The 13820-nt window shown below is 38.0% G+C and overlaps 1 protein-coding gene across 2 annotated transcripts in view; it reads left to right on the top strand.

The window, feature by feature from the left end:
- Nucleotides 1-13820, top strand: part of EPS8L1 (EPS8 signaling adaptor L1) — a 72092-nt gene that overhangs the window by 49641 nt on the left and 8631 nt on the right. For both annotated transcript variants that reach the window (XM_072156795.1, XM_072156796.1), the window contains 10 exons: nucleotides 187-295; nucleotides 408-457; nucleotides 3340-3466; nucleotides 3793-3881; nucleotides 3972-4046; nucleotides 4177-4325; nucleotides 6873-7008; nucleotides 8101-8150; nucleotides 9961-10057; nucleotides 11478-11624. In XM_072156795.1, coding sequence (XP_072012896.1) covers nucleotides 187-295; nucleotides 408-457; nucleotides 3340-3466; nucleotides 3793-3881; nucleotides 3972-4046; nucleotides 4177-4325; nucleotides 6873-7008; nucleotides 8101-8150; nucleotides 9961-10057; nucleotides 11478-11624 — 1029 coding nt within the window. The remainder of the gene's footprint in view (nucleotides 1-186; nucleotides 296-407; nucleotides 458-3339; nucleotides 3467-3792; nucleotides 3882-3971; nucleotides 4047-4176; nucleotides 4326-6872; nucleotides 7009-8100; nucleotides 8151-9960; nucleotides 10058-11477; nucleotides 11625-13820) is intronic.

Raw genomic sequence — 13820 nt, forward strand, 5'->3', positions numbered from 1 at the left:
AATGACGACGGGAGAATTTCCTTATCACTGAGTATTTTCAGCACATGAGATAAAAGGTGAACATTGGACCTGGTTGTTCTATGTGAAGGGAACAAAGCTCCACAGGAACCACAGGATCATTTAAGTGTTGCTTAAGAAAAATGTATTTGCATTGCATATAGTGATTATTTTCTATTGTGTGCATAGGATTTAATCTACAGCCAAGTTATACGATCTGAGAAGCCCTCACAAGTCCCACAGTACTCTGGGAGTCAACAGATGCAACAGAAAAGTAGTTCAATAGAACAGACATTTGGTAAGTAATAAAATGTAGAACCAGGATGAACGGACACTAAAGCGAGCTCTACACTTACCTGTGTATATATAAGATCAAGAGTTCTGTACACTAAATGAATATTGTCTCATAGTTGACGGGGAACCCCAAGACCCAATGGCTGTCAGAGCTGGACAGGAAGTGGTGAGTATCATAAGATAAAACCACTTTTTAAAAACAATTATTCAATAAATAACTTTAACAGAATTTTATAGTACACAAATAATTGGTAGATTACAGAAGCAGTTTTCTTAAACATGGAGCTGCCTGGAAACCTACATATAGAAACCTATGCAGTCATTACTAGCCCAAATGGAGTGTGCTCTGAGTGACTTTTTTATGTATATATATGTGTATATATATATATATATATATATATATATATATTATTATTTTTAGGATATTTTTGGTTTTAATCTTTTTTTCTATAAATATTATACATTGTTTTATATTTTCCACTACTGCCCACTAGAGGGAGAATCATCTGCGTACTGCATTATGTAGCACTTAGATGATTTTGACCTTTGATGTTATCATGATTAAAGAGAGGTGGGAATCCCGAAACCAGGAGAACAAGTTTTGAAATCAGAGTATACTGTACATGGCATTGTGCTGATCTACTCAGTACAGATATCTGTAACAGAACAGACATTCCTGAAATGCAAAATAAAACAATAATACAATTCTACTTTCAAATCAGTAAATTAATAAATCAGTAATATCTATATTATTATATATATATATATTATTGAAGCATTTCCTTGAAGTATCTTCCACCAGATGACTGTCCTAATTAGCTTGCTCATTAGTGATTTTTATTAGTTATATTGTTTCAAGAATTGCAGAGAAAATAACTTTATAAGAATATGGAAATGACCCTGAGGTGCTCAGGCTTACCTGAGCGCCTCATTGCTCCACTGACAACTAATTATGCACGCTTCCACTCTTTGTCAGCCAGCTGTCCGCAAATCTCGAGCATGCGCGTCTCCAACTGACTATAAAGAGTGGATTGGGGGGGGGGGGGGGGTTCGGGGGGTGTGGCGTGTATAATTACTTGTCAGTGGTGCTATGAGGCTCTCAGGTGACATCAGGTTCCTTTAATATTCTTACAAAGTTACTTTTTCTGTAATTTGGAAGCCTTATTACTAATAAAGATCACTGCCTGCCACCCCACCCCCCCTTACTGGTAACGAGCAAGCTAATTAGGACAGTCTACCACTAGTAATCTGGTTGTAGATGTCCTTTAAAGTCTTTGGTTACTAAACATATCTAGAATATGATTCTGCATAATTGAGGAGTGTCAAAATGTACAATGCTGTACAAAGGATTCATTTTATTACATTGCATACAAATGGTTCTGCTTTTTTGAATGACTTTAGCAAATGTTATACTTTTGTTGACTAGAAATTTTGTGTTTAGCATTTTTAGTAGTAAAAATAAGTGAAAAAGAAACTTTCTCACACCACGGATTACTGTGCTACCCCAATGCCAAAAGGTCCTCAAAGCTCTGCACTTCCAGGTCAAGCAATGTTGTCCCCAAAGGACTCCATTAACATAAAAAACACAAATGAAAAGACACTAGAACAAAGGGACCTTTCGTCCTTCTAACACTCCTAGTTGATATTTTCACATATATTATATAATTGTCTCCTTTCTCTCACTACATCTTTTGTAATTTTTTTACCATTATTTTATAGCATCAGTAGAGGGCAGAGGCGTTTTTCAGTTCTTAGTACATAATGTCCTTGAGTTTGTCGCCACTCCAAACATAACTTTAGAGATGCCAAGAGTCTGAGATGCAAGTTCCTACCAGCCGTGATCTGGAGTGTACTGTCCTAAACTAGCTGGATTATTTACACTAGTGGTAAATACTGGATTTTCTACTAAAGATCTTACTGACTGAACCATTTGGGCTGTTATACTTTATTTGCATCAGTTGTAAGAGAGCTCCCTACAAAAACGTTAGGTTGCAGACACACCTGAAGGGAGTGTAGCGTGTATGGTGTTCATACAAATCCCATCCACAAGCCATGTACAAAAATGGCAACACAAAATGATTTACACTGCAGGTTTTGGGTCGTCAATTATTGCACAGCATTCTTAAAGGGTTTGCCCATGAAAGAGAATTCTCAAATTTCAATCCCCTAGTGATGTTTACACAATAAAGATTACTTTACAATTTTACTCTATAAGCAGAAACATTATGAGACATCATGATACAACATGAGATGTATATTACTGTACACATGACATTCTCAGCTCTGCTATAACAGCCATGGCATACACTATCAGCACTGCTTTATGCCTCTATTCTCCTACCCCTGGGTAAAGACCTTATCTGTCTGTAGCTTGTAGCTTTACTCTCCTCACATCGGCTTGGATGGGGGCTGGAGTGCAGAGAGCAGCTCAGTGCAGCTTCAGACATTAGAACAATATGTCATCCCAAACCTAAAGTCAGAAGATTCCGGGTCAGGTCCAGCGGCAACCGAAATTGTGTACACCAGGACTGATAAAGAGAGGTTGGAATTATATCTGTGTAATGCTGTATTTCTTTAAATAGCATTGAATTAGAGAATGTGTTATTTTAGTACATTTAAGAATCATGTCTTCATAGGAATACCCCTTCAATGTGACATTCTTTGCAATTCAGTGTGTCTTTTTCCCACTTTTAATAGGAGGATGTTACACATAAGAGTTACGGGCACCTTACATACTCTGGCTGAAACATTCAAAGTGTTTGTTAGAGAGGAACTGGCCACAAATAACCAAGCCTGGACCATTTATTCTCAATGTCTCACTGATCTGTGATTCACATTTTACAAATATGAAATTTATTCTACAACTACAGCAATAGAGCTAAGGAATTCTTCAGGTCTGGTACACTGGTGCAGGTTTCAGACACATAACCTGTAGCATTTTGCAAAACAGTATATGTACAACACACTTCCATTGTGGTAGAACATCATTTCATTGACTGTAACTATATTATCCCGAAAATATTTTATTTATACTATTGTGTTGTACAGGATCTACTGAACCACTGCTTCGATGACATTGAGTACTTTATGGGAAATCTTCAGAAGTCCGCAGAAGCATTTAAAGTCCTGAATCAAAGAAAAAAGTCAAGAAGAAGCAAGAAACAGGAAGCTGGAGGTAAAATGAACACACAGGATTTAATTATTGATATTTATGATATATTTTTATGGCATTGGCACTCTGGTGCATGAAACACATTTGTATTGACCATGAAGTTTTGGGATGGTATATGTTTTGTTTCTAATCTGCAAAAACTGCTGCTAAAAAGAATGGGACAAACCCCTCCATGAAATAAGAGAAGTAAAAAATAAGGCTCTGTATTTATATGGTCTACTACTTACCCTGTATGAAAATATTAACCTATAACATCCATATAAAATCTTAACCTATAACACCATAATAGAAAGCAAAATTCTTCTTATTTTGAACTTTTTTTTTCTCAGAGGGATTGCTGACTCTCCGGGCCAAACCACCAAAATTAGAAGAGTATGAAGACGCTGCACAGAAATTCAAATACTGCTTCTGTCTGCTGGTATATGAGAACACGAGCAGGGATTTAAACAGAACTTGTAGAACTTGAAATGTAGTGTCTTTATTAACTTTTTTCTTTCTCACATCATAGGCACGGCTTCGAAATAACATTATGAATCCCAGTTCAATTGAACTTGTTCACTTTTTATTTGGACCACTTAAAACTGTAAGTTTTATTTATTAGGATTTTTTTATTAACCTTATCTATTGATTGTATGTATGTGATGTATGTGATGATCTAAGGTGCTCTGCTTTGTATCACACAAAAATATAAATTTGACTTTTCCTTATATCAGCTGGTGGAGAGTTCTGGAGGTCCGGACATGGCTGGTAGTATCAAAAGTCCAATGCTCACCAAAGAAGCTGTTGCTCTGCTGAAAGAGTGTTTAGATGACAATGAACTAGAATTATGGAATTCTTTGGGACCACACTGGACCAAGCCAAGGTAATTCCACTGCTGTACATATACAATAAGTATTATAGGTCTATATTATTATTTATCAAGAGTTTCTCTTGGGGAAAATAAGCTATATGTACAAAATTTTTATGTATATTTTATTTACAGCTTATGCTTTGTTTAAATTAGCAATAGTCATCTGAATGGTGCCAGTGGGGTGAAGAAAAGTCACTGTGACATGTATCTGTGGCGCATAAAAAGAGGTGCAAAGTTAAAGTAGAAAGTTTTATCACAGTGTCTGATGCTGGATGATAAATTCTAGTCCGTCTGCATAATTTTTGCTACACTCCCCTTTCCCAGGGAAGCAATTCGTCCTGCGCTTTTTGTGATATTCGTTGTAAAAATTTCTAAAAAATTTTGAAAAATATGGTCCAAGACTTTTAAGACATAATTTACACTTTTTGGCAAAAATTTGCACAGAATTGGGTTGTAACCTGCGTGCTAGTCAATGGCCTGAGGCACATGTGGTTCCTGGTCTTAGGACACTTACTGTGACAGCACTGACATGTACTGCTCACTCTGACTAGACTTGACTCCAAGATGGAGTCTCTCACTCGCCTGTTCAGACAGACAGACCATGTGCTCCCGCCCACCAGCAGTTTATATACTCCCTTGCTCAGGTGGTAGCACACCTCCATTCATCTTCCAGCTTGCTTTACATCTTTGGACAATAGCATTAGGTATTGTTAACTCTTGAAAAAATAGGTAAAGGATTGGGGCTACTCAACATATATCATTCCATCCAATAGGGGTCCAAAAACATGTGCTCACGGATAGTTGAAGTATCATCAACAAACAAAAACTAATTACAAAGTGTCCAGAGCACCAGTATATAGTTGAAAATAAAATACACAGAATTTGTTTTTGAATAAAATACAGTTTTATTAAAATATTAATGTACTAGAGGTCCAACAAAATAATATATATATATATATATATATATATATATATATATATATATATATATATATATATATATATATCAAACTAATACACCTAATAGTACACCTAAGAAAATCACTAGCAACATAAATGTGAGTATGGCTATATCCACTGGTTGGTAAAAGAGGCCCCTGAAACAATTGTGTGATTGTGCAGTGTTCATACTGTTCAAGTGACTAATACCTCAACAATGTTTCTCAGAAAAGTCTTAATCATGAAATGAATACAAAATGTAAAAGTCAAAAATGTATGAAGGCAAAATCTTCTTTTCTTTTTTGCTTTCTTATACGTAATGTCTCAATTTAGACGCAATAGTTGGATAGAGCGTAATACACATTTGTCGTCACTTTAGTTGGATAAGACGTAGTGCACATTTATCATCACTTTGGTGTCTTAGTTGGATGAAGCATGACACACATACTAACAGTCTCTTACCTGGCTTGCAAATGGTTAAGAAAGCAAGATTGTGATATTTAATGGTGTTTGCTGCGTGTTTGTGAGAAATGTAGGGTCATATAATACTCACACACCGTTCAGTTTCCACTCTACTTGCAAGCGTGTGTCTTCTTCGGCATCTGGTCAGATTTACTGCGCAGGCGTAAAGCCAATGTGTGTTTAATAATCCGGAGCTCCGTAACTGCTGGTTCCTTTTAATGATAGCGCTTCTCCAAGGGCGTGCTCCACTCCTACCAAAGTTCACCTGGCATGTTGTAGTAATTTCCTTTCTAGAAATGGTGCAAGGAGAGTCTTACCGTGGTAGGATTTAAAAAACACACTTGTTCTTTGGTATCTGTGCATATATGTCTTCTGTGAAGACGAAGCGAAGTTCCAGTATTAAGATGCAATAAGATTCAGTGACAGTCAAGTTCACTCGCCAAGCTAGACGCGTTTCAGGGGTTCTCCCTCCTTTCTCAAAAGCTGGTGCTAAATGACTGCAAGATAAGGTCTTTATCTGGAATGGAGGTTTATAGCAGAGCTGACTCTGTGTGTATTATAGGCGAGTTAGCAGAGCTGATCTGTCTCCTCTCTTTTTCAATGTGTCGGATAATAGTATCTTAAGAGGCTAAATAAAAGTGTAGATAACCCCTTAACCCTGATAATCTAAGCACATTGTCGCACCCAGCATCTCATAGCACTGGAGGGATCATGAAGTGTCTGCTTAGAGAGTCCCCACCCACACTCTGGAATTTTACACTAACCATCACTGACTTATAGGAGCTAAAACAGCAATAAAACTGAGTAAAATTATAAAAAAAAGAAGTTTAAAATGGTCTTTATTGTGTGGACATGACTAGGGGATTAAAATTTCAGAACTTTCTTTCATGGGAAAACCCATTGAAGTCATTACACATTTTATCAGGTTCCTTTATATCTCATCTGCCCTTGGAGTATGGGACAGAGCTGATTTACACAAACTAAATTACACTATGAATAAAATAAGATATGTTTGGGAGATGCTCCATACCTGTCTGTTTAGAAGACCTGTGTTGTAGAGAAACTGTTGTGCAGTCAATCTCAATAACAAGAATATTGTTTTCCTTTCATATTATCACAAGCTGTTACACATTATACAAAATTTCCTTTTTTCTTAAGACTGGAATTTCCACGGGACTATTGTGAAACATATTTTCCAACATTTAACAGTGGATGGGTACCCAATTATATAGATGGGAAACCCTGGGAGGATCCCATTGAGCTTCAACATCGCCATGAAGAATTAAGATCACAGGTGAGTAGCTTGTGCATGTGATACATTCTACAGTGATACAGTCTCTTATTTCCTAGAAACATCACTATTCTTGCCCATGGGTTGTGTCTGATATTGCAGTTTTGACTCATACATGTATGTAATAACATCACATTGAATTTCTTCCTAAATTACCTTTCTTCCTATAGGAAGATAATTTCCCATAAATGTAGCAATGTTGTCTCTTAGAAATTAGATGTCCTTGGATACGACCACTCTGCACCCTGGCAGTGGTGGCTAGACATGCACTACTGAGCCCTGCCTGACCACCTTGATTCAGCTTTCAGTACCACAGGAAAAATGCAGGACATGCAGTAATTCCCAGCAATTTCATATGTAAAATTTCATTTGTTTCTTTCTGCAAAAACTCCAGCAGAGTTGGTCATATCTAAGGACAGCTATCTTGTTTCTATAGCACAACATGGCTACATTTATGGGAAATTCTTTTCAAGCAGGAACATTTTTTTTAATAACCTCCAGTTGAATAAATGTATAAATATAGTAGATTCATTCAATTAAATGTCAATGCCCAGATGAGAATACCCATTTTTAATCAACTGTATGATTTGTTACAGGGGAAATAACTGCCTCTGTAAACCAACAAACCATGCTTCTGATACTCCTATCAATAACACAGCTACTTCCCATCTGTTATTTCATCAGTTTTTTTGCATCAGTTATTGCGAGTCAAACCCAGAAATAGAAACAACACAGAGAAGGCTCCTGTTCTTTCAAGTTTCCACTCCTGGCTTTAGTTGTGAATAACTGATGAGAAAAAAAGATGAAATAACCAAGATAAAATTAATTAATCACATGGCAGTACTCTTGTCAGTATTTTGCATCAGTATTCATAACGGTGCATGAAGGACGACCCTGCAAGGCTTTTTTTTTATAATTTACACCAGAGACCAAATTATAGTGCAATTATATGCTAGCTTATAAATTATGTACTAATTATTGTATGTCACTTCTAAGACCTGTGTAGTGTAGTCAACAGAGTTCTTTAAAATGTAATATTCCTATGGACTGTTACTGTTTCTGTTTCATTTATTATTTCCTGTATGTTTGTTATAGCAATCAACTCCTCAAGTACAACAGCCACCCCCTCCCCCAGCTCTGAATGGGTAAGTGATGTCAAGTATTACTAATATCTAACTGTATACTATAAAGACTACAGGTTACAAACATTAATTCAAGTAGATGGCACAGCCACTATCATGTAGTGCAATGTCCAGTGATTCTTCTCCCTACAGTATCTCATCTGCTTTTTGCTCATATAATGTAAATTCTTCCAGTTCTGTAGTTTTGAGAAAGAGATTTTATGGCCAGAAAAATGTTTGCTCTGTGGGGGCATGTCCAGGAGCAGTTACAAAAACCTATAGAATCATCCTAACTTACCTAAATACCGGATTTGTATGTACATAGGATTTTTTGCCACTCATTCCTAGTTTAGCAAATAAATGTTATTGTTTGTATAATGAAAAGTTATATAATTTCCCAATATACTTTCTGTATAAGTTTCTCGTGGTTTTCTAGATCTCTGCTTACTGTCATTCTATAGAAAGCTTCTATGTTTACTTCCAGTGGATAGAAATCTGAACGACTCGTTATAACACAGCTCTGATTACTCTCTATGATAATAACAAGCCGTGCACCTGTGTGACCTTGGACAGATTTCTATCCACTGGAAGTAAACATAGAAGCTTTCTATAGAATGACAGTAAGCAGAGATCCAGAAAACCGTAAGGAATTGATACAGAAAGTATATTGGAAACTTGTACAAACAATAACATTAATTTGCCAAAATAGGAATACCCCTTTAATATCAAAGCTTAAAAAGTCACATAAAAGTTGTAAATGAGTTGCAACAGTTTCTCCTGTGGCTGTTCTGGAATGGATGGCAGTGAGAGTACCTACTTTTTGATAACTTGCACTTCATAAATCTGTTTACATCTGGATTCACAATATAAATCAGGACCAAGTTTTCTGAAGTAAAAAAGTGGAGTAAATTGTCTCATTCCAACAAAAAATTGCAAATTTGGAGCAAATCGGCAGATGTGGCCATTTTGAGACATTTTGAAGACAGAAAGATGATGTAACTGCAATGAAAATGCAATGTAGAAAGCAAGGATGGCACTCACCAAATAGTAGTTGTGGATATCTTCTTTTTTATTTCATCAAGTATATATACTCACAAAAAATAGGTGCGGGGGAGGGAGTGGGAGCTGAACGCCCAAACTGCAATGAAACACACACACTCTACTGCGGATTTTCCTGTGTGCACAAAGAATGTGTAGATTTCATGGCAATAAAATAATGTAACTACTGAGCATATTTGTTATTTAGTTATTAGAAGTTTGCATACAAAACATACTCTATAGAGGTTTGCACAGTGAAGGTTTGCACCTTGTGACCAGTGTTCTGCCCTGCTATGCCACACCGATGAATAAAGTTCAGCACATGATGTCAGTGAGTGCTGCCTTTCTTTCTTCCACTATGCATACTTTTCTACGGCTGAGCACCCCGTCCAACCAAATACACTCCCTCCACCCTCAGCCTGAAGTTAGTGTGTTTCTGCTTTAAGTGCCAGTGTTTACCCTCTACTTGTTTAAATCTCATTTGTTGCATAGAAAGAAAGATCTGAGAAAAGAGATGTGTTGATTAGCATAAAATAGTTTATAATAATAATATGTTATGCAAAGTAATACTTTTTACAATTTTACAAACACGGGGGAAGTACATAACTACATATGATACAGTAGACCTCAAAAGTCTGACCCCCAAAAGTCTGACCACTGCCATACTGGCATCTCGCCAGCATTCTGCACCTAGCTGCACGTAGCTTATCCTAGTTCCTTACTGGTTTATGAAATGTGACATATGAAGAGGTACATCTTACATAAATACATTATTACCATTGCTATTTTTTTTCAGCCACCAAGAAAAAGACAGCAAGTGTGTAAGCTGTTCATACGATTTTGTTGCCAGAAACAGCAGTGAATTGTCAGTGTTACACGGTGAAATACTAGAGGTATGTCCATATCTGCAGTCTATCTTATGGCATCCTGTTAGGCTCTCCTGATATATTGGATTCTGGTTCACAATTAGAGTCTCATGCCAGTTATTATTTAGATTTACGCCATGTAAGTTAATAATTTTTAGAATACCAGAAATACATATGGTATGAGGGTGTTCATCCAATAGCTGCCTCTAGAAATCATACAAAATACATGTTCTACTTGGCCAGGCATGGATGTTTTCACAAAGGGGAAAAAAACGTAATGTAAAGCATCTTGTCTTCCTGAGAACAAATTGAATGGGCAAGGTAAAATATGGCATGTCTGACACAGGGATTTGCCATCAAGTTTGGTGGGCATGCATCTAATGTGCACGGTTAGTTAAAACAAACCTGTCATATGGAAAGTATAATTAGACCTTGTTCATAAGATAAAAATAATAAGAAGAAGATACATTTGAATACCAGGAGGGAGACCTGCATTTAATAGATATTTATGACATTATAGAATGTCTAAGGAACACTGCATTGCCATACAAGCAGAGTGGGCGGTCCGAGGTGCTTCTTCCCTGTACCACCTCTCCCATGTCATAGGCAGCAGTGACTGCCAGACATCATACGCCTCCTCGGACCGCCCCCTCATGCATATGCTGGACCACTGTAAGCTTGGTCCAGTGTTCTGAGGGTATGGCAGTGCAGTGTTCGCTAGCTTTTTCGGAAAGTTGCTTACTCCAGTAAGCAGCTCCTAGAGCATTTTTTTTGGATGACAGGTCCTCTTTAAGAGAATAAATGGCAAGTTGAATCCTTTATTACAAAACTAAGATCGGACTTTTGAATATCAACTGAACTTCTCATATTGATAGCCCCTAGGCGCATAGCCGTTGGGCTAATGACTGCTCAAAGGTGGCAACAGTCCTCATACAATAAAAGGTGTAATTGGAGGTTGCTGTACCCTCTCTCATCTTTATTCATCAGAGGGATGTGCTGGGGGCATGGCTAGTAATGTGGGCGGTACAAGAGGTGGGCACATGCTTAAATACTGTGAATAGCAGTATCGTTTTTATATCGTTTTCGTATATATTTTGTCATCGCAGCGGTTTTTTAGGGGTAACACTGCCCTACATGCCCTTACATATGGCAGGCATACAGGGTGTTATCTGGTGTTATGTAAAGTGGAATGGTTAAAAGTGTGTATATATTCAAACAAAGAAATGGTTAAATTATCAATGGTTTCAATAAAGCTGTGGCCGACCCCGAGTCAACCCACAATTGAGAATGGTTAAGCAATGGTTTATGTGTGGTTATTTATATTTGGGGTATGCGCTATTAAAGGGGCCAGTCCGGCTCCGGGTTAGTAAGTGTTTATTATTTGAGCAGTCTTGAGTGGAGCGTGGGCCATACAACATAAGCATGTTTCATTTTGACTTTTTTTTAGGTTTTAGATGATTCCAAGAAATGGTGGAAGGTCCAGAATCGCTTTGGACAGATTGGTTATGTGCCTTATAATATACTGGCTCCTGCCACCGCAGCAGACCTTAATAAACCAAAACCGAATGGAGTCCCTCCTGGTAGTCCATTAAAGGTAGGTTCTGTGTGCCCTTTAATTTATTTCAAGTCTGCATAAAGAACAGTTGTATAACACAGAGATAATCTGAGAAGATCAGATTGAAATACAAAGGTCCAGAAGTGGATTTTAAAGTTTACCTACATAGCAATAGATCAATATCAGATATTCAGTGTGTTCTTAGAAAAGTATATTACCATGCATGAACTATAATGCTAGTTAAACAATGGGGCTCATTTACTAAGGGCCCCGCAGACCACACTTTCGTCGGACATCCCGATGATTTCCATTTTGCGCTGCTGGGATAGGGATTTAAAAGGGGTTTTTGGCACACACGATCGGATTTTGGCGCAATTGCGCCGGCTTTCATGAGCCCTCCTTCTCGACCTATTCAAAACAAAATTTGGTATCTGGTTGAAACCTCCGCTATCTGAGGCAGGGGAAATTTATCTTGTAAAGATGGTTATACAACCCAGGGGTCTTTATGTCACTACACACTTTTTCCATCCCATCTCCCAGTCGTTTTTTAGTTGAGTGGAATCTCTCATGATCCCTTTTATAAGGGGTTCGGGTAAATCCAAGTTGCAACTCGCTAAATTGCAGAGACCCAAGGCAATGGCGGGTTTGGCGCTGCCTGCTCTGCATTTATACTATCCGGCGGGTCAGCTATGGTTCCTTGGACCGTGGCCCTGATGGCCCCTGATTCATACTTGGCTGAATTTTTCCAGTCCCCCTCATTATAGTACACATTGAATCCCCTTTGTGGTCTGGTCCACGGTTGCTACCCTGTTTCCCCTAAAATAAGACATCCCCCAAAGACCTAGTACAATTTTGTTCAGGCTTAGAAATATATAGAAATAAGTCATTGCAGCAGTTCCCCCCGCGCCTTCTTTTAGATGCTGCAGAAGGTTGTGACATGGGGAAGAATTTATGGAAGTAATTCACCGGATGTTGTGCTGCAAATGTGATACCGGCAGCTACCAGGATAAGAAGGGTCATTTATGGAAAGTGCTTTTACTAAACATGAGAGATTGGGGTCAATGATTCTAATAGAAATGGAGTCACAAGAAAGAAAGCATGAAATTCATTAATGTTTGAGAAGTTGACTTTTTGTTCAATAATAAATGTAAATACTTGTTCATGGAAAAATAAGACATCCCCTGAAAATAAGACCTAGTGCCTCTTTTGGAGCAAAAATTAATATAAGACACTGTCTTATTTTCGGGGAAATAGGGTATCAGTGCAGGAAGTGGCCAGGTCAGTGTGGAGACCATGGTATACAGAGGCGTATCTTTGTATACCCACTGTGGAATAATCCAGAACTCCCACACCGTAATGAGGCCTTAGGACCAAGTTTTACACAAACTTATGGGGGTACAATCTATACTTGTAAAACAACGTATTTCGCGCTCCAAAAATGAGTTCACATATAAAAAAGCTTTACTGAAAAGGTTTTCAGTCTTTTTATTCCAGTCGGCAATCTGTAGTGCAGTTCACACACTTCCTGCAACTAGTCCAAGGCAGCCCAGGCCACGTGCTTGCTGTGTTGTGTTCGCGGGCTTCCACTTCAGTTACCTCAATACTTTACTATGGGAAGGAATGAAGATCAAGTTTCCTACGTGTTTTGGAAGCTATTTGGCTTCCTTCGTCAGGGATTCTGGAATCAGCACCTTCCTTTTATCGCTGACGGTTGTGCCATTGAACCTATTTCGGCTTTTACATAGTTAACTACTAAAAAGCAAAGGTCTCAATCGCACTGTTTAATCCTAGTGTGGCCATAGTGTTAAGTTTCAGACATTTTAGTAATGAAGTTTCCCCCTTCTCCAGCCTGGAAGAATTTGTTTTGTTCCAAAGGTAGTTACTCCTGTCAATTTCCCTGCATGTTTATCCATAAGGGGACCTGACAGGAAATTACCCTTATTCTTTCTCTTTACATTTCTCAGATGTTCGTTGATTCTTTCATACATCAGTCGTATAGTCCTCCCGACAATTATAGTATAGATCTCCCGACATACAATCTATACTTGACATCTGGGGAGACACCTCACTTATGTCCTTTGAATAGGTAGTAATATCAGGTAACAAGGCAGAGCTTTTATAGATTTCCAAGCCCAAGCTGCAAGCCCAATTTCAAAGTACCGTATGTCTGATACACTATCTTAACGCCCCCTGATTGGTTGAATTAGGTCCCAGGACCTGGCAGTAGTCATTTCT

Source organism: Engystomops pustulosus, chromosome 6 (genome assembly GCF_040894005.1).
Source record: "Engystomops pustulosus chromosome 6, aEngPut4.maternal, whole genome shotgun sequence".
In the NCBI taxonomy this organism is placed as follows: Eukaryota; Metazoa; Chordata; class Amphibia; order Anura; family Leptodactylidae; genus Engystomops; species Engystomops pustulosus.